General features: G+C 40.9%; 1 protein-coding gene across 1 annotated transcript in view; it reads right to left on the reverse strand.

The window, feature by feature from the left end:
- The window catches only part of LOC122812305 (venom factor-like), a 1464680-nt gene that overhangs the window by 1054454 nt on the left and 388139 nt on the right, over nucleotides 1–22087 (reverse strand). Inside the window, exon 11 of the mRNA XM_044084707.1 lies at nucleotides 533–644. Coding sequence (XP_043940642.1) covers nucleotides 533–644 — 112 coding nt within the window. The remainder of the gene's footprint in view (nucleotides 1–532; nucleotides 645–22087) is intronic.

Below are 22087 nucleotides of genomic sequence, written 5' to 3' on the forward strand. Positions count from 1 at the left end.
ATATTGGGTACACACGGCTAGGCTTATAAAGACCTTTGGGTCAATAGCCCAGTAACCACCTATGAACCTATGAACTTATTTATGCTATGCATACAATGATGAAAATCTAATCAAGAATCAACTTATTAAGATACTATTTCATTTAGTTTGCTGCCGTTCTCAAAAGTACTGCAATGCTGAAGTTGTCATATTTAAGTGAGGGGACATATAGGGGCAGAGGATATCAGCCCCCCCCCCCAAAAAAAAAAAAATAAATAAACAAACAGGAATGTACTACTTTGTAGCTGACAGTTATTGCAAAAAAAAAAAAAAGCAGCAAGTAAAAGTAAAATATAGCATTATATTCAACGTGTATTGTGCTTTGTCACTGATGGCGTGCTGAATTTAGAAAAAATATCTTATTTAAAAAAGTGATGCAGTTTCACAAAGGTCTAAAAATCACTCGCAGCCTTAACTAATCATACAGGCATCACCAGGTTACGTGACATGAAAGCTCTTTGACAAGCAAACCAAATGACAAGATTTTAGTTACTCTTTTTCATTGGGAACAGCAGGTAACGTTTCCACATTCCACAGCCAACTCTCAGGGAACTGACTTCTAGACGTAATATCCTCTTCAGACATGTATCCCTCCTCCTCTCTACCTACAGCAGACGACACAAGAGAAAAAAGTACAGAGATTTTATATTATTAAAGCTTCTGTCCTCTTATATTCCATATTAGGCATAGCAGCAATACATTCTACTGAACTTCAGGAGTAGCATTACATATTCCTAGATAGTTGTTAAATGCATGTACATCCAGAGTATAGCATATAAAGTGAAAATATAAGATTTCTGAGAGCTAAACATAACAACTTCTCTGCCCTGCAAAACTGCATAAACAGAGTGTTGTCACAATATAAGCAGTAGGAGGCAGCCATGTCATGGTGTAATGAACAGATACACGTGTGTTTTGTGTAATGCTTTAGTGGAAGGCATCTGTCATGTCTCAATGCATAAATATAACTGTTACAATGTATCAGATGAGGACAGCAGTGTTACCATACACAGACTGAACATACATCAGTCATGGTACATCAGCTGATGGAATGTTTTACTGGCACATTTAATGGGTACAGCTGTGCCCCTGTAAAGTAGTCACAGATCACTCTGTTAAGGCACAAGACACACTACGTAAGCTACTGTTACTGTTAAACAGATGAAACCATTTTTAGTGAAGCACTCTCTAACCATAGCTCTTGTCACAGTGTACTACCTGGAGGTAGCTATGGCAAGATCTGACATGGTCTGGTTCATCAACCTCAACTACCTGGACTAGAACACTGCATGGATAAAGTTTCCTAGGCTTCAGCTCCTCCCCATTATGCCATTTTTCTTAATATTTTTTGATCATCATGAAAACAGTCTTCTTGATCAGCTTCAAAGTTGTTTTACCCAGTTCTGGGAATATATCATCCTGTTTGACATCACTTACCTGTGTCAGTCCTTATTGTTGTATTTGTATTGAGCTGAAACCATTTTTCTAGACTTTTCTTGCTGGTGTGGTTTCCTTCTCTAGGCCAGTGTCTGATCATCCTTCCATGCTGTATTTTATTGCTGCTTGGTCATGGATTAGGCCGGTTATAACAACTTGTGTGCTTTACTAGTGGTTATTTATTATTTATTTTGCTGGATTTGTTGATTTTGTTATGGTTTTGGTCAGCTGTTATAAAAGACAAGGCTACTGATTTTAATGCACATCCCATAGTCACTAAAATTCTCCACACGATAACTGTTTTATGTGTAATATGTTTGGATGCTCAATACCCTAATACGGCTCATGAAATCTATAAAAAATGATAGGAAGACAAATGGATTGCAGAAATGCGTTTATTTTAAAGAGCTCATTTCCCTGAGCCATCCTGTCTTCCAAAGCTCAAAGGAATCCAGCAGTGAGAGTCATCTTATTTATTTATTTATTGCATTGGTGTACCGGGAAAGTCCACTGGGCCTAAAAGAGCCCATTTTCAGGGGGAGGCCTGCGAAGAAAAGCTCCAACAAGAACATAGATACAGAAAAATATAAATATTAATTGGTGCAGAAGTAGAAATAGTGTTACAGGTAGTAAATACAGTAACATATACAAAATATATACATAAAAGCAGGAATCTAGTTTGTTTGATTACAGTAATATATACAGAAAATATACATTAAAGCAGAATTCAATGAATTCAATCAGACAGGTATAAGCAGATATATATTAATCAGTATTATTGTATCAGTATCAACAAGTAAAGATAAAAATAAAAAATAAGTATGGAGAAAGTATCATCAGTCACTAGTAGCAAAAGACATAGGAGTTTAGTAATCATATAAAGAGAGTGAAGAGCTTAGGTTATAGAGCAGGAACATAGCCAGGAAGAGCTGAGATGATTTTAAAGTATTTGTTTGAAGGTAACAGTGTTGCCTGCGTTTCTTATAGAAGGTGGAAGTGAGTTCCATAGTTTGGCGATGGTGAAGGAATAGAAGAGTTGATCAGCAGGTAAGACGGGCTTATCTACTTTTAGAAGTAGATGATTTTCATCTTTCAAGCCTGTGAGAGAAAGACACACTTCCATATGTGATGTTTCTGTCTCACGAGATCTGTCCATTCCCTCTGAGGTATTGTGAAAGAAGACTTTTGATGCTGGTGTGTCTAAGCATTTTGGAAAGAACAAGCCTTCTGAACTTTTCAGAAAAAAATCAATTAGAAGGGCAATGTGTTTTCTCTCTCTGAGGTAGAACTTCCCATGCATTCTCCCTGTCCTGCCTCCTTCTGACAGGTCTCTTCATTCTATTTCTCCCCATGGGTCTGTGTCAGTTGATATACTGACTATATGACATGATTGGAAGCCATGATATAGGTGCAGTGTGAGGCTGGTTTTATCTCCATCCATTTCCAGAGTGAACAGTAATAGTGCTAGCCTTCCTTCACTCATCTCATTCTCTTCATTGGCCATTGCTCCAGAGTGGACACTCATACTGCTGCCCTTCCTAGGTCCACCACAGCCTCTTCGTTGACCCCTGTTCTAGTGCTGCTCCCATTAAAACCCTTGAGTATCCAGCAGGTTCCTTGTTGACCCCCTGTTCTAGTGCTGCTCCCATTAAAACCCTTGAGTACCCAGCAGGTTCGTCGTTGACCTCCCCTGTTCTAGTGCTGCTCCCATGAAAACCCTTGAGTACCCAGCAGGTTCTTCGTTGACCCCCCCTGTTCTAGTGCTGCTCCCATTAAAACCCTTGAGTACCCAGCAGGTTCCTCGTTGACCCCCTGTTCTAGTGTTGCTCCCATTAAAACCATTGAGTACCCAACAGGTTCCTCGTTGACCCCCCTGCTCTAGTGCTGCTCCCATTAAAACCCTTGAGTACCCAGCAGGTTCCTCGTTGACACCCCTGTTCTAGTGCTGCTCCCATTAAACCCTTGAGTACCCAGCAGGTTCCTTGTTGACCCCCTGTTCTAGTCCTGCTACCATTAAAACCCTTGAGTACCCAGCAGGTTCCTCAATGACCCCCTGTTCTAGTGTTGTTCCCATTAAAACCATTGAGTACCCAGCAGGTTCCTTGTTGACCCCTGTTCTAGTGCTGCTCCCATTAAGACCCTTGAGTACCCAGCAGGTTCCTCGTTGACCCCCCTGTTCTAGTGCTGCTCCCATTAAAACCATTGAGTACCCAGCAGGTTCCTTGTTGACCCCCTGTTCTAGTGCTGCTCCCATTAAAACCCTTAAGTACCCAGCAGGTTCCTCGTTGACCCCCCTGTTACAGTGCTGCTCCCATTAAAACGCTTGAGTACCCAGTAGGTTCCTCTTTGACCCCCTGTTCTAGTGCTGCTCCCATTAAAACCCTTGAGTAACCAGCAGGTTCCTCATTGACCCCCCCCGTTCTAGTGCTGATCCCCTTAAAACCCTTGAGTACCCAGCAGGTTCCTCGTTGACCCCCTGTTCTAGTGCTGATCCCATTAAAACCCTTGAATACCCAGCAGGTTCCTTGTTGACCCCCCTGTTCTAATGCTGCTCCCATTAAAACCCTTGAGTACCCAGCAGGTTCCTCATTGACCCCCCTGTTCTAGTGCTGCTCCTATTAAAACCCTTGAGTACCCAGCAGGTTCCTCGTTGATCCCCCTGTTCTAGTGCTGATCCCATTAAAATCCTTGAGTACCCAGCAGGCTCCTCATTGACCCCCCTGTTCTAGTGCTGATCCCATTAAAACCCTTGAGTACCCAGCAGGTTCATCTTTGACCCCCCTGTTCTAGTGCTGATCCCATTAAAACCCTTGAGTACCCAGCAGGTTCCTCGTTGATCCCCCATTCTAGTGCTGCTCCCATTAAAACCCTTGAGTACCCAGCAGGTTCCTCGTTGACCGCCTGTTCTATTGCTGATCCCATTAAAACACTTGAGTACCCAGCAGGTTCCTCATTGACCCCCTGTTGTAGTGTTGATCCCATTAAAACCCTTGAGTACCCAGCAGGTTCCTCATTGACCCCTGTTCTAGGGCTGCTCCCATTAAAACCCTTGAGGACCAAGCAGGCGCCTCATTGACCCCCCCTGTTCTAGTGCTGCTCCCATTAAAACCCATTTGAGTACCCAGCAGGTTCCTCGTTGATCCCCTGTTCTAGTGCTAATCCCACTAAAACCCTTTTCAGTACCCAGCAGGTTCCTCGTTGGCTCCCTGTTCTAGTGCTGATCCCATTAAAACCCTTGAGTACCCAGCAGGTTCCTCGTTGAGCCCCCTGTTCTAGTCCTGCTCCCATGAAAACCCTTGAGTACCCAGCAGGTCCCTTGTTTACCCCCTGTTCTAGTGTTGATCCCATTAAAACCCTTGAGTACCCAGCAGGTTCCTCATTGACCCCCCCTGTTTTACTGCTGCTCCCATTAAACCCTTTTGAGTACCCAGCAGGTTCCTCGTTGACCCCCTGTTCTAGTGCTGCTCCCATTAAAACCCTTGAGTACCCAGCAGGTTCCTCATTGACCCATGTTCTAGTGCCGCTCCCATTAAAACCCTTGAGTACCCAGCAGGTTCCTTGTTGACCCCCGTTCTAGTGCTGATCCCATTAAAACCCTTGAGTACCCAGCAGGTTCCTCATTGACCCTCCCCCTGTTCTAGTGATGATCCCATTAAAACCCTTGAATACCCAGCAGGTTCCTCGTTGACCCCCCTGTTTTAGTGCTGCTCCCATTAAAACTCTTTTGAGTACCCAGCAGGTTCCTCATTGACCCCCCTGTTTTAGTGCTGCTCCCATTAAAACCCTTTTGAGTACCCAGCAGGTTCCTCATTGACCCCCTGTTCTAGTGCTGCTCCCATTAAAACGCTTGAGTACCCAGCAGGTTCCTCATTGACCCATGTTCTAGTGCTGCTCCCATTAAAACCTTTGAGTACCCAGCAGGTTTCTCCTTGACCCCCGTTCTAGTGCTGATCCCATTAAAACCCTTGAGTACCCAGCAGGTTCCTCGTTGACCCCCCTGTTCTAGTGCTGCTCCCATTAAAACCCTTTTGAGTATCCAGCAGGTTCCTCATTGACCCCCTGTTCTAGTGCTGCTCCCATTAAAACCCTTGAGTACCCAGCAGGTTCCTCATTGAGCCCCGTTCTAGTGCTGATCCCATTAAAACCCTTGAGTACCCAGCATGTTCCTCATTGACCCCCCCCCGTTCTAGTGCTGATCCCATTAAAACCCTTGAGTACCCAGCAGGTTCCTCATTGACCCACCATGTTCTAGTGCTGCTCCCATTAAAACCTTTGAGTACCCAGCAGGTTCCTCGTTGACCCCCCTGTTCTAGTGCTGATCCCATTAAAACCCTTGAGTACCCAGCAGGTTCCTCGTTGACCCCCCTGTTCTAGTGCTGCTCCCATTAAAACCCTTTTGAGTACCCAGCAGGTTCCTCGTTGACCCCCCTGTTCTAGTGCTGATCCCATTAAAACCCTTTTGAGTACCCAGCAGGTTCCTCGTTGACCCCCCTGTTCTAGTGCTGCTCCCATTAAAACCCGTGAGTATCCAGCAGGTTCCTCGTTGACCCCTGTTCTAGTGCTGCTCCCATTAAAACCCTTGAGTACCCAGCAGGTTCCTCGTTGACCCCACTGTTCTAGTGCTGATCCCATTAAAACCCTTGAGTACCCAGTAGGTTCCTCATTGACCCCCCTGTTCTAGTGCTGATCCCATTAAAACCCTTGAGTACCCAGCAGGTTCCTCGTTGACCCCTGTTCTAGTGCTGCTCCCATTAAAACCCTTGAGTATCCAGCAGGTTCCTACACTGACAAAGTTACTACCTAGCATGTCAGCATCAGAACTAACACTGATGCCTTTAGCAGCAATTTTTCCTGGGCTCTTTATTTTGGATTCAAGTTCTCAGCCCCGATGTTGCTCCTAACTCCTCAGCGCTCATCCATTACTAAAAGTTTGGGGCATTTTTGGCACTAGAAGACTTCTCAGAGATGGATGTTATGTCCATATCCTAATGGCTTCATCTTTTTCCTGTTTACCCTCAGTGGGAGACACTACACTTGGTACAAATGTCTTTGGTATAAAAAAGCAAAACCGGAGGACTGCTTTGGGCAAAAAAAAACACAAATTTAATGAAGCGCTTTTCGTCTGCCTCTATGGACAGACTTCTTCAGATAAAATGAAATGGTAAAACACTTCCTTTATAAAATCTACTAAGTCACATGTATTGAAACAACCAATAATCCAGGTCAAATGAGAGTGATTACAAGTGCTAAGCAACCAGTACTACATTCCTTTGCTATTTAAAGTTGCAGTACATAAATATAACATTAACTTAAAAATAAAATACCAAGTCTGTTAATAAGAAATAGAAAGTAAACAAATTAACATATATAGTGCATACCAAAAATTCCATACATAATAGTATTTCAAATATGTTCATAAAATTCATGTTACCTACATAAACACTTTAATTTTAATAAACAAATAATGGCACACATGTCATTAATGCTCGGAAAGCTGTAGGCATTCAGTGACAGTTGCCAGTATAATTCTAGTTGTTCTCATTTCAAAGATAATTGTCCTCCTCTATCATCTACTGGAGTTTGATCTATAACAGTAAACTTAAAAGTGTGACCAGGAAATACTACAGTGTGTTTGGTTAAGGCGTACTCAATCTTTTGATGGTCAGTTGCATAAAGGTGTTCATATATATGGTCTCTGAGTCTACGCTCCATCTTTCCTATATAGAACACTGCACATGTTGCATACTTAGCTAGCTAAACTATTCGTTTTGAGTTACAAATGAATTTTTTCTTTAAAAAGTAATGTTTGTTCCTTGCTTCAAATTTGTTACCTGTGTTAATGTGCTTGCAGTATGTACACATGTTACATTTGGACAGCCCTGGGAAATTGTTTTTTCTGTACTTTCTAGTCTCTAATACATTTTTCAAATTACTAACTCTCCTATATTTTATTTTTGGTTTGATACTCACTTTGTCCATAATAGACATGTCAGAACATAAAAGGTTCCAATTCTTGTGTAAAATGTTTGAGACCATAATGCTGCTAACATTAAAAGTGGTGGTAAAGGTAATATTGTAGCCCCTAATGTCTTTATTATCTAATGAAGTTAATTGGAAGTCTACTGTAGTTGGTGAATGGTTGACTATATTGTCACCAAATTCATTATGTATGTCTTTTGCAGCTAGAAAAGGAACATAAAAGCCTACAGATCTCTTGTGTTTGACTTCTTCAACTTGGGACTCTATTAGCTCTCTAGGATAGCCCCTTTGAAGAAATAAATTGCTCAAATACTGGCTTTCTATGGTAAAATCATCATCTAATGTGACAATTCTTGCTGCTCTTACCAGTTGTCCCTTCACCACTATTTTTGGTGGTGAGGGTGGCAGCTGGAGAAATGCAAGAATGATTTGGAATAGGTCTTTTTTTCTATGAATTTTGACTAAATACCTATTCAAGATCCTGTCTTTTTTAAGATTAATATCTAAATAGTTCATAGATGTTTCATCAAAGTTAAAACTGAACTTCAAGAAGTCAGAAGACGAGTTGAGGTAATTAACTAGTTCAGTGGCTTGTGTCCAGTTCCCAAGGAATAGAATAAAAATATTGTCCAAGTAACGAGTGTAAAAAACTATTCTTTGCATAATAACTGGAACCTTGAAGATGTTCTCCCTCTCCCAATATGCCATCACAAAGTTGGCCAGGCTGGTTCCACAGGGGACTCCATGGCTACTCTGATTTTTTGGAGGTAGAATTCTTTATCAAATGAAAAGTAGTTGTTAGTGAGAATAATGTTCAGTAAAATGTCAACTAAGTACAATTCCAAAGGTGTTCCCCTCTCTCTCTCTTAACATCAAGTTAACTCATTCTGCTCCTTCCTGGTATGGAATAGAAGTGTATCTCTGGTCAGTGTTGAAAGTAACCTTGTTATTTTTTTCTAAGAATGTCCAGGAGTCTTTGCATATTTGTTGTTCGTGATGTAGATATTTCTGTAGTATAGAATCTACTACCTTGGCACAAGGGTACGTGATGGAGTTACGTGCATCGATTAAAGGTCTCTTTGCTGTATTGGTGGGCTTTTATGGATTTTTGGGATTCCAAACATCATCAGAATCTTAGGAAAAGGTATAAACATGTAATTGAACAAATCTAAACTGATTTTAGCTTCAATGAACAAATCATTCAGGTAGCCTTTGATGTGGTTATAAGCTACATGTAGTTCATTATGAGAAACTTTAGTTTACGTTTCGCTATGCAGTATGGTTTTCATCTGGATCAAATAATCAGCCTCATCTCGAATTACCAGTCCCCCACCTTTGTCAGGTTTGATGGTCCTCACTTCTGATGTTCTCAACATACCCAGTGCAAGTCATTCTTCCGTACTGGTTTTGTCCTTGTAGGAGTATGGAAGAAAAATTTGTTATGCCTCTGTTGGCCCCTTTCATTCTTGTTTAAGGAACATATATCTATTTTGCATACGTTCTCAAATAATGATAATGCGGGATGTAGGGGTGGATTATACGCGCTAGAAACCTTAAATTCTTTCTGTTCTATGTTTCCTTTTCCTAGCAAAATAGTTAGGTTTAATTTTCTAACAAAATGTTTAATATCCATTAAGGTTTTAGCAACATTTAGAAATTGAGAAGGGACAAAGGTTTGACCTTTAGATAAAACATTCAAGATCATGGGATCTATATCAATAGATGAGTAATTGAAAATTTTAAAGTCACCAATCAAGTTTGTCACAATGGTCGGTTGGCAGGATCTTCTTGGAATCATTGTCTCCGTTGGTGTTGCCATTGTTTGTTCCTGGTTCTCTGATATTGATTCTGTTTTGGTACTGCCCCTGTATGTTTCACATTGTGAAAATTTGATTTAAATAATAAAAAAATCTGAATAGCCATGGGGTCTCCCTGTGGAGCCAGCCTGGCCAACTTTGTGATGGCATATTGGGAGAGGGAGAACATCTTCAAGGTTCCAGTTATTATGCAAAGAATAGTTTTTCACACTTGTTACTTGGACAATATTTTTAGTATATTCCTTGGGAACTGGACACAAGCCACTGAATTAGTTAATTACATCAACTCGTCTTCTGACTTCTTGAAGTTCACTTTTAACTTTGATGAACCATCTATAAATTATGTAGATGTTAATCTTAAAAAGACAGGATCTTGAATAGGTATTTAGTCAAAATTCATAGAAAAAAGACCTATTCAAAATCATTCTTGCATTTCTCCAGCTGCCACCCTCACCGCCAAATATAGTGGTGAAGGGACAACTGGTAAGAGCAGCAAGAACTGTCATATTAGATGATGATTTTAACATAGAAAGCCAGTATTTGAGCAATTTATTTCTTCAAAGGGGCTATCCTAGAGAGTTAATAGAGTCCCAAGTTGAAGAAGTCAAACACAAAAGATCTATAAGCTTTTATGTTCCTTTTCTAGCTGCAAAAGACATACATAATGAATTTGGTGACAATATAGTCAACCATTCACCAACTACAGTAGACTTCCAATTAACTTCATTAGATAATAAAGACGTTAGGGGCTACAATATTACCTTTACCACCACTTTTAATGTTAGCAGCATTACGGTCTCAAACATTTTACATAAGAAATGGAACCTTTTACGTTCTGACATGTCTATTATGGACAAAGTAAGTATCAAACCAAAAATAAAATATAGGAGAGTTAGTAATTTGAAAAATGAAGGAAAGAACATGCAATTTCCCAGGGATGCCCAAATGTAACATGCAAATAAAACACAGCCAACAAATCTGAAGTAAGTAACAAACATTACTTTTTAAAGAAAAAATTCAGTTGCAACTCAAAACTAATAGTTTACCTAGCTAAGTGTGTAACATGTGCAGTGTTCTATACAGGAAAGACAGAGTGTAGACTTCGAGATCATATATATGAATATCTTTATGCAACTGACCATCAAAAGATTGAGTACGCCTTAACCAAACACACTGTAGTATTTCCTGGTCACACTTTTAAGTTTACTGTTACAGATAAAACTCCAGTAGATGATAGAGGAGGACCGTCATTTTTGAAATGAGAAGAACTAGAATTATACTGGCAACTGTCATTGAATGCCTACAGCTTTCCGGGCATTAATGACATGTGTGCCATTACTTTATTAAAATTAAAGTGTTTATGTAGATAACATAAATTTTATAAACATATTTGAAATACTTTTATGTATGGAATTTTTAGTATGCTCTGTATATGTTAATTTGTTTACTTTCTATTTCTTATTAACAGACTTGGTATTTTATTTTAAGTTGTTATATTTATGTACTGCAACTTTAAATAGCAGAGGAATGTAGTACTGGTTGCTTAGCACTTGTAAACCCTCTCATTTGACCTGGATTATTGGTTGTTTCAATACATGTGACGTAGTATATTTTATAAAGGAAGTGTTTTACCATTTCATTTTATCTGAAGAAGCCTGTCCATAGAGGCAGATGAAAAGCGCTTCATTAAATTTGTGTTTTTTTGCTCAAAGGAGTCCTCCGGTTTTGCTTTTTTTATATGAGTTTTTTTTTTTATTTTTTCGTACAAATGTCTTTGGTGCCAACAGGGAAGCCCAGGATGGCTCAGCCCTGATACTGAGCCTTCACTGCATAGGCCGATCATGCTGCCATCTTCATTACTGACATTGTCCAGCGACTGATTCAAGCCTGCATTTAAACGTTCAAACGTTTCAAGATGCTAGGGTAGAGGGTTTGAAAATCATCAGAGAAGTCATCCACAAGAGTTTGAGTAAAATTCTGTTTCTTTCTAGTCATTGCCAGAGTGTGGTTTATGCCAGGAAGTTCTGCAAGAAGGGACACACTGATTCGCTGTTAGGAGGCCCACTGATTCCATGTTAGGATACACATTGGTTCCCTGTTAAGAGGTATATTAATTCCCTGGTATAGGCACATTGATTCCCTGTCAGAGGCACGCTGATTCCCTCTTAGGCCCACTGATTCCCTCTTAGGAGGTTCCTTGATTCCTTTAGGTGGTACACTGATTCCCTGTTGGGATGCCCACTGATTCCCTGTTAGGAAGCATACTGATTCTGCTAAGAGGCCCACTGATTCCTTGTTAGGAGGACCACTGATCCCCTGTTAGGAGGCCTACTGATTCCTTGTCAGAAGCACATTGATTCCCTGTTAGAGAAACATTGATTCTTGGTTATAGTCTTATATACTGAACTTGGATAATGGATACAAGTTTGATTCCCACTTAACTCTCTGCATGACCCAAGACTCAGAGAGATAAACCAGATGATATAGCATAATGAAGGGTTGGCCAGTATTTTCCTCCCTTGTCTCCAGGAAACATGTTGCAGGAAACCTTCAAATCTGTCTCTTTATCTTCCTGGCTAAATCCCTCAGCAGACAAATGATGACTTGCATCTCCAAGGAGACACGACAGGATCCTAATGTCATTGTACCCAGGAGACTGGACAGAATCCTCAAACCTCTTAAGAAAATGACTTGTTGGACAAATATTCCAAGTACTGTCATCACCATGGTGGGCATAGAAAGGCTGCAACACTTCAGAACCCAGCAATCCATTGCCTAGACAAGGACTCAAGGGAGGTGGATCATTTTGAGAAGCTGGTGTATGTCTGACCATTTCTCTTAAGTGGTATATTTACCAGGTTAATATATTCTGAAATTCCAGTGTAGGACTATGGATGCCATGATGAAAAGTATTGGAAATGGAGTTTGACAGTGGGTTACATGCCAAACATGCTACTTGGGCAAGCATGCTATCTATGTTTTCTTGCCTGTGTGGACTGAATGTGCAGTTGGCCTACCTGGTTAACAAATTGGTATTATTATTATTGGGATGGGATTGGCATAATGCTTAATGTGTTCACCTCATAGACGCAAGATACAAGGTTTGATTCTGACCTTAGGTTATTGGCTAGGCTTAAAATGGCCTTACATGGCAGTTACCCTAATATTCACCTATGAACCTCACCATGGGCTTAGCTCATGATGCAGTGGATCATGCAGACAGGGTGGCAGACACAGAATTTAAGAATATGCTGACATGCCTGTCCTCACCTTACAGAAAATGTTCAACTGTCACCTCTTAATGTAACCTCTTCTGAGCGCAGGTTAATGAGAAATCAGCAGGTAAGGAAAGGGAAGGGAAAACATTTTTGTTTGTTGATGTCACATTTGTGGCAAAGCCACATTTCTGGGATGCAGAACAGCTTTGGTACAGCTATGGCCAGCAGTAGCAGAGTTTTTAGCAGACTAGGAAAAAAAAACAGTTAAAAGAAGGTGGTAGTTCCAGATGCCAACTTAATGTACAAACTATCTGTTCAATGAGGGCTGCAGTGGTTCTCCATTCCTGGTTCAGGAGCAGACTCCATGAGGCTTTGCTCAATGTCTCCAGTTTAGAGGCATTTAGGGTTTGTTTGTTCCTTCACCTGATGGCATTTGATGCTGTCACATGTGACAGGTGGATTTTACATATAATATCCAAAGGGTACAGAATCCTCTTCTACCCACCAAAGCTATACTCCTTCCCCTTCTCTATATCCCACTCCATAAGCACTGGGTGACTATTCCATAAAATCTGAGCCTTCTCCAGAAAATAACCTTGGGGGGGGTGGGGGTCCACCACAGAATACATTCACTTGTGTAAAAACTCAAAACACTGAAAAGTTCAAAATGTTGAAACTCAGAATATTGAAAATGGGAATTTGTCATTTCCCTACTGTTGGGCAATCCTGGAGCTGGTATATATAGTTACCATGGGGTGTGGGGGTGCATGAGCACTTATAAGCATATTTAGCCCTCTCCCAACTAAGTGGCACACTGCTTATGCAGCAAGGAGCTCACCAAGCATGTAATGCTGCTTATTACTGCTTATGCAGCAAGGAGCTCACCAAGCGTGTAATGCTGCTTATTACTGCTTATGCAGCAAGGAGCTCACCAAGCGTGTAATGCTGCTTATTACTGCTTATGCAGCAAGGAGCTCAGCAAGCGTGTAATGCTGCTTATTACTGCTTATGCAGCAAGGAGCTCACCAAGCGTGTAATGCTGCTTATTACTGCTTATGCAGCAAGGAGCTCACCAAGCGTGTGATGCTGCTTATTACTGCTTATGCAGCAAGGAGCTCACCAAGCGTATAATGCTGCTTATTACTGCTTATGCAGCAAGGAGCTCACCAAGCGTGTAATGCTGCTTATTACTGCTTATGCAGCAAGCAGCTCACCAAGCGTGTAATGCTGCTTATTACTGCTTATGCAGCAAGGAGCTCACCAAGCGTGTAATGCTGCTTATTACTGCTTATGCAGCAAGGAGCTCACCAAGCGTGTAATGCTGCTTATTACTGCTTACACAGCAAGGAGCTCACCAAGCGTGTAATGCTGCTTATTACTGCTTACGCAGCAAGGAGCTCACCAAGTGTGTAATGCTGCTTATTACTGCTTATGCAGCAAGGAGCTCACCAAGCGTGTAATGCTGCTTATTACTGCTTATGCAGCAAGGAGCTCACCAAGCGTGTAATGCTGCTTATTACTGCTTATGCAGCAAGGAGCTCACCAAGTGTGTAATGCTGCTTATTACTGCTTATGCAGCAAGGAGCTCACCAAGCGTGTAATGCCGCTTATTACTGCTTATTCAGCAAGGAGCTCACCAAGCATGTAATGCTGCTTATTACTGCTTATGCAGCAAGGAGCTCACCAAGCGTGTAATGCTGCTTATTACTGCTTATGCAGCAAGGAGCTCACCAAGCGTGTAATGCTGCTTATTACTGCTTATGCAGCAAGGAGCTCACCAAACGTGTAATGCTGCTTATTACTGCTTATGCAGCAAGGAGCTCACCAAGCGTGTAATGCTGCTTATTACTGCTTATGCAGCAAGGAGCTCACCAAGCGTGTAATGCTGCTTATTACTGCTTATGCAGCAAGGAGCTCACCAAGCATGTAATGCTGCTTTATTACAGAGAGCATATCTTGCCTTCCTCCCCACAAGATGGGCAAGCTAATGCTGGCCTCTCATTCCCACCCCCATGGCCACTTCAGCTCCTGTACCACTAAGTGAACACAGGCTGCTGCTGAGCAGTGAAGAATTTATCCCTTAAATAGTTTTCAATGTCTTGAGTTTCACCATTTTGAGCTTTTCTGGGTTTTGAGTTTTTGACCAAATGAATGTAATCTCCCACCACAAGTGGGCGTGGCTACTACTCCAGTTTTTTTTTTAGTATCAAAAAGATGAAAGACGTCAGGCTAAGAGTGGACTTGAGTGGCCTCTAACTATTCATTCCAGAGCAATTGTTCTGTTTGGTCTTGGTGTAGCAAATCTTTCTTATCTATCAAAGAGAGATTAAATGTACTATTTGGACGTCCAAAATATGTACCAGCATGTAAAGTCTGTCAGGGAGTCAGCCTTCCATTCAGGTTTGCCTCATTTTCAGGGTGTTGATGAATTCTATGGCCACTGTTGCATTGAACTAGAGGCTGCAGTTCAACGAAGTCTTTCCATACTTGGATGACAGGCTTCATGGGACTCTTACAGTAGAGTGACTGATTTCTGCTCTCCTTTAACATGTGGCTGCCCATATTACATCCTAATAGCCCGTGTTCAATAAGTTGCATGGGCATGGCAGGAACACAGGGGGGAGGACTGGAGTTAGGGGCCAACATTGGCTCACCCAACTTATGAGGAGGAAGGCAAGCTATGCTCTCTGTAATAAAGCAGAATTACACTATTGCAAGCTCCTTCTTGCATAAACAGTGTGTCACTTAGATAGGGGGGTGCATATGCTTGGAAGTGCTTATGCAGCTTGCAAGGAAGCAGTTGTGTAGCTTACAAGTCTGTCATGGGGTGGTGGGAATCAGGGCATATTTCTCCAGGAACAGTATGATGTGGATTGAACTCCAGGGAGGCTAATGCTGGTCAGGTAGACCCATTGAGTGACAAATGAAGCTGATGGCAGATGATAGCTGTGGGTAGGAAAAAAAAACAAAGGAAAAAATTATCTTCTTCACCTATGTGAAGACTGGTAGAGAAGGGAAAGGCTGCCAGACTAGCCAGATAGAATTTTATAGATAATTCTGTCATTTGTGAATATAAATGTAAACTACAGGCTTGTTGTCTTAAATGTAAAGAAATGCTGTTACAAAAATGTGGCAACAGTGCTCTCTACTGACCCAGTAAAAGCATGTAGTGATCTTTTGAAGTGGACAGTGGTGCGGAAAAGTCTAGATGAAGAAATTATTTCTATTGTTTAAACAAGAGTTAAATTGCTAGATTTAAACATGCAGATGTATTTGTATTGCTATGTTCCTGACCAGCTGCAAGATAACAAAAGGGAGATGTTAAGAATGTAAATGTAGTTAATGTGTAGCCTGGGAACACCAGGAAAGTGTAAAAATATGATGTAATGTTTATCAGAACTGCAATAGCAATTTAAACAGAGAGAATCAGAAGGCATTAAGCATTTTTGTCTTGATATCCAACTCACAGCACTGCCTCTTGCTCACATGTAAGTTATCTTAGACTTGTGTTTTCTTTGAGAGATAGCTAGAATTTAGAAAGACTAGACTGTGTTTTTCTGTTATGTCAGAACTGTACTACTGAATTATTTTAAGTAATTCTGTGTGATCTCTGAACTGATGACTAACACTGACTGTGTAGTAGAAAGTATTGTCTTGTTGTTTTAATTATTTATTATTAAGAATTTTAAAATCTTTTAACTGTGGCTGGATTTGTGTAGAGATAATTTAAGCTCTTAAGAGTACTTGCATGCCTTTGGTAAAACTGTATAAGGTCACTCTAATAGCTTTAGCCCTGGGATATACTACCAATTGGATAATAATAGTGCACAGTAATAATTGGACACCCTTTTAAGGGCCTTTGAGTAGCTGATAATTATTAGTGAGTGGTGGCAGCTGGTACTACCATATAGTCTGGGTAAAAGGGGCACAGTTGGAGAACCTGTGCCAGCCTTCCCCAGAAGTGTCTGTGTGAGTGTGATTGTGTAAACTCTTATCTCAAAGTGCATGTGTGTCAGCTACTTGGGCAGGGACATGAAGCACTCGTTGGACAGACAGGGTGCTAGAAGTTTTGGCTTGCCGACTAGGCTGAGATCTGGACCCTATAGCTGTGCCAATGGGGAGTCTTATTGGGGACCTGGAGAGCAAGGGAGTGACCAGCCCCAGACTGACTGTGATCTCTGTGTGCTCTTAAGGGAAATTGCACTTTACTGTGTGTATTTGGTATCCTTTCCTCATATATGAGATGTCCTCTCTGGTGTTAGTGGTGAGGATTGAGGCTCCTTGATTGCTGGGCCAGGGCACAGGTGTCACAACCTATTCTAATCCTTAGGGATCATGGTGAAAAAGAGAACATCTCAGATGAAGTTGTTACAGACCCTCACCTTTATATGTTGCTTGCTGGACAGCCTTCTTTGCAAAGTCAGCCTTTCTTCAGGCAGGACTCCTCTAATTCATTATAGGGTTGTTACATTCTTCTGAAGCAGCACCATCTCAGCAGCCATATTCTTCAAGACTTTGGGGTTCACGGTAGCCATCCATAGTTTATCTAGTTCCCTTAACAAGGTATCACCATTTAATTTCTCCAGATGTTTAGGTCTCTAAATACTTTGAGAATAACGGGCCTTATTTCTTGGCTGGGCCATTGGAAAGGAGGGGAGTGGTTACTTCTTCAGTTTTGTCACAAGCATCATGCATTCCCTTGCCAAAATATTTGACTCTGGTTTTAATTATGCTTCTATTAAAGCTGATGTGTTTACTGTTTCTATGTTAAACCAAGGTTTCTCAGAATACTCCTGGCCTCACTGAAACTCTGTAAATTATTTTTCAGGAACACCTTTCTAATTAGAGCCCCTATTCAGAAAGACTACCCATTCCTGAGGGATGCTATTTCATGCTGGAAAAAATTACCCTTTTTAACACTGAACCAGCTTTTAAAGAAAGTGGATTTAAACTCCTTCCTAGGAAATCCTCTGCTTAATAGCTATTACATTGGAGCACACAGACATACACCTTGTCGTAGACACACTGCCTACAAACAACTCTGCACAGGATTCAGACATGCTTCTATCATAATATAATGCCTAAAATAGCTTCATCACAGCACGAGGCACACCCAGACTTCTGTCATAATACACTGATAAAAAAACAGTTCCATCATAGTAATGGACAAACCTACACTGCCTAAAAACTGCTCACACACACACACACACACACACACACACACACACACACACACACACACACACACACACACACACACACACACTTCTGACATAACACAGTGCCAACAAGATTGCTGTCACAGCCCAGGATACACACATCTGACATAATACACTGCCTAGAAACAGCTTTGTCATAGCCCAAGACACACACACACACTTCTGACATAATAGATTCCCTAACAACAGCTCTATCGCACCACACGACACACACAATTCTGACACAATACACTGCCTAATAACAGCTCTGTCACAGTACAGGACACACACACGTCTGACATAACACACTACCTAAAAACAGCTCTGTCACAACACAGGACAAACACACACTTCTGACATAATACACTGCCTAATAACAATTCTGTCACAGCAAAGGACACACACATACTTCTGACATAATACTCTACCTAAAACCAGCTCTGTCATAGCACAGGACATGCATACTTCTGACATAATACACTGTCTAATAACAGCTCTGCCACAGCATAGGGCATGCACACTTCTGACATAATACACGGCTTAATACCAACCATGTCACAGAACAGGACACAGACATACTTCTGACATAATACACTACCTAACAACAGCTCTGTCACATCACAGGACACACACATACGTCTGACATAATGCACTGCCTAATAACAGCTCTGTCACAGCCCAGGACACACACATCTGACATAATGAACTGGCTAATAACATCTATGTCACAGCACAGGACAAATGCAATTCTGACATAATACACTGCCTAATAAATGTTCTATCACAGCACAGGACATGCACACTTCTGACATAATACTATACCAAAAACTTCTCTGTCACTGCACAGGACACATACACTTATGAGATAATACACTACCTAAAAACAACTCTGTCACAGCACAGGACATGCAGACATTTAACATAACACACTACCTAAAAACAACTCTGTCACAGCACAGGACACATATATTTCTGATGTAATACACTACCTAAAACAGCTCTGTCACAGCATAGGATGCACACTGTTCTGACATAATACACTACCTAAGAAGAGATCTGTCACAGCACAGGACACACACAAGTCTGACATACTGAACTGTCTAATAACAGCTCTGTCACAGCACAGGACACACATACTTCTGACATAAAACACTGCCTAATAACAGCTTTGTTACAGCACAGGACAAACACAATTCTGACATGATGCACTGCCTAATAAGAACTCTGTTAGAGCACAGGACACCCACATCTAATATAATACACTGTGTAATAAGACCTCTGTCACAGCCAAGGAAACACACACCTCTGACAAAATGCACTGCCTAATAACAGCTCTGTCACAGCCCAGAACACACAAACCTCTGACATAATACACTACCTAACAAAAGCTATGTCACAGCACAGAACACACACATGTCTGACATAATACACTTCCTAATAAGAGTTCTGTCACAGCACAGGGCACACACACTTCTGACATAATACACTACCTAATAGCTCTATCACAGCACAGGACATGCACACACTTCTGACATAATACACTACCTATCAGAGCTTTGTCACAGCATAGGACATGCACATACTTCTGACATAAGAAACTGCCAAATAAGATCTCTGTCCCAGCAAGGATGCACACATACGACTGACATAATACACTACCTAACAACACATCTGTCACAGGGCAGAACACACACACTTCTGATATAATACACTGCCTAATAACTGCTCTTTCACAGCACAGGACACACACACACACACGCACACACACACAAACACACACACACACACACACACACACACACACACACACACACACACACACACACACACACACACACACACACACACACATACTTCTGACATAATACACTGTCAAATAGGAGCTCTGTCACAGCACAGGAAAAAACAAACATACTTCTGACATAATACACTACCTAATAGCTCTATCACAGCACATGACACACACATACTTCTGACATAATACACTTCCTAATAAGAGCTCTGTCACAGCACAGGACATGCACACACTTCTGACATACTAACTACCTAATAAATGTTCTGTCACAGTATAGGACATGCATATACTTCTGACATAAGACACTGCCAGAAAATATCTCTGTCCCAGCAAAGGATGCACACATACTTCTGACATAATACACTACCTAACAACACATCTGTCATAGGGCAGAACACACACACTTCTGATATAATACACTGCCTAATAAGAGCTCTGTCACATCACAGGACACACACATACTTCTGATATATTAACTGCCTAATAAATGTTCTGTCACAGCATAGGACACACACACTTCTGATATAATACACTGCCCAGTACAGCTCTGTCACAGAACAGGACATGCACATATGTCTGACATAATACACTGCCTAATAAAAGATCTATCACAGCACAGGACACACACACTTCTGACATAATACACTGCCTAATAAGAGCTCTGTCACAGCACAGGACACACACACTTCTGACAAAATACACTGCCTAATAACAGCTCTGTCACAGCCCAGGACCCACACACCACCAACATAATACATTGTCTAATAACAGCTCTGTCACATCACAGGACACACACACTTCTGACATAATACACTTCCTAATAACTGCTCTGTCACAGCACAGGACACAGACTTGTCTGACATAATACACTGCCTAATAAATGTTCTGTCACAGCCCAGGACACACAAACATACCTCATACATAATACACTACCTAATAATATCTCTATCTCAGCACAGGACACACACATAATTCTGACATAATGCACACACTAATAGACCTCTGTCACAGCAAAACACACACACACATGCTACTGACATAATACACTGCTTAATAAGAACTCTGTTAGAGCACAGGACACTCACATCTGAAATGATACACTGTGTAATAAGACCTCTGTCACAGCCAAGGAAACACACACGTCTGACATAATACACTACTTAATAACACCTCTGTCACAGCCCATTGCACAACCACCTCTGACATAATGCACTGCCTAATAAGGGCTCTGTCACAGTACAGGACATGCACATACGTCTGACATATTAACTGCTTAATAGCTCAGTCATAGCCCAGAACATACACACCTCTGACATAATACACTGCCTAATAAGAACTCTGTCACAACATAGGACACACACTTATCTGACATAATACACTGCCTAACAAGGACTCTGTCACATCACAGGACACGCATATAGTTCTGACTTAATATACTGCATAATAAGAGCTCTGTCACAGCATAGGACATGCGCATACGTCTGACATAATGCACTGCCAAATAAGAGCTCTATCATCGCACAAGATGCACACATATTTCTGATATAATACACTGCATAATAAGGGCTCTGTCACAGCACAGAACACACATACACGTCTAATATATTACGCTGCCTAATACGAGCTCTGTCACAGCACAGGACACACACACACTTCTGACATAATACAATGCATAATAAGAGGTCTGTCACAACAAATGACACACACATACTTCTGACATATTAGCTGTCTAATAAATGTTCTGTCACAGCATAGGACACATATACACAATGAGCAGAGTGGATGAAAGCTGTTGACTGCAACTGTTAGCTGAGATATATAAGTATCTTGTTTTTTTTCGATTGTTTATACAGATTATTGTTTCTAACAATTAATATATAGCACTTTTATTGTCTGCTTTTAGTCTTTGAGTGTATTTTATTGCTATTAACTAATCTGCACAAGTAACTAATTTGTCTGCAGTTAAAAGCATTCTGTATCTTTACAAATCTTTATCTGTTTAAAAACTTTAATTTGTGGCTTTCTGCTTACTGTCTGTAGGCTATTGTTTTTAGATGAAGCCTTTCTTTAACTTGGCTAGATTGTGTTAATTGTCTGCTGAGTGGGGGCTGGTTCTTTTGTGTGCTTGTAAAAAAAAAAAAAAGTTGTTCTTCTGGTATTTAAGCCTTAACTTTGATAGGGTTTCTGTCTATACACACTGAGCAGAGTGGATGAGAGTTGTTGACCGCAACTGTTAGCTGAGATATATAAGTATCCTGTTTTTTTTTTTCGATTATTTATACAGATTATTGTTTCTAACAATTAATATATAGCACTTTTATTGTCTGCTTTTTAGTCTTCAAGTGTATTTTATTGCTATTAACTAATCTGCACAAGTAACTGATTTGTCTGCAGTTAAAAGCATTCTGTATCTTTACAAATCTTTATCTGTTTAAAAACTTTCATTTGTGGCTTTCTCCAGTGCTTACTGTCTGTAGGCTATTTTGCTCCACCCTCCCTCCCAGTTGGTGTCTTGCTCTTATACTTGATGGCTTTGCAGTTGCCCGCCCCTACTGTAAATCTGATCTGGGACACTTCTCCCAGTCTAGTGTCATTAGCTCATTC

Source organism: Protopterus annectens, chromosome 9.part0 (assembly GCF_019279795.1).
Source record: "Protopterus annectens isolate FY-2018-M chromosome 9.part0, PAN1.0, whole genome shotgun sequence".
NCBI lineage: Eukaryota > Metazoa > Chordata > Ceratodontiformes > Protopteridae > Protopterus > Protopterus annectens.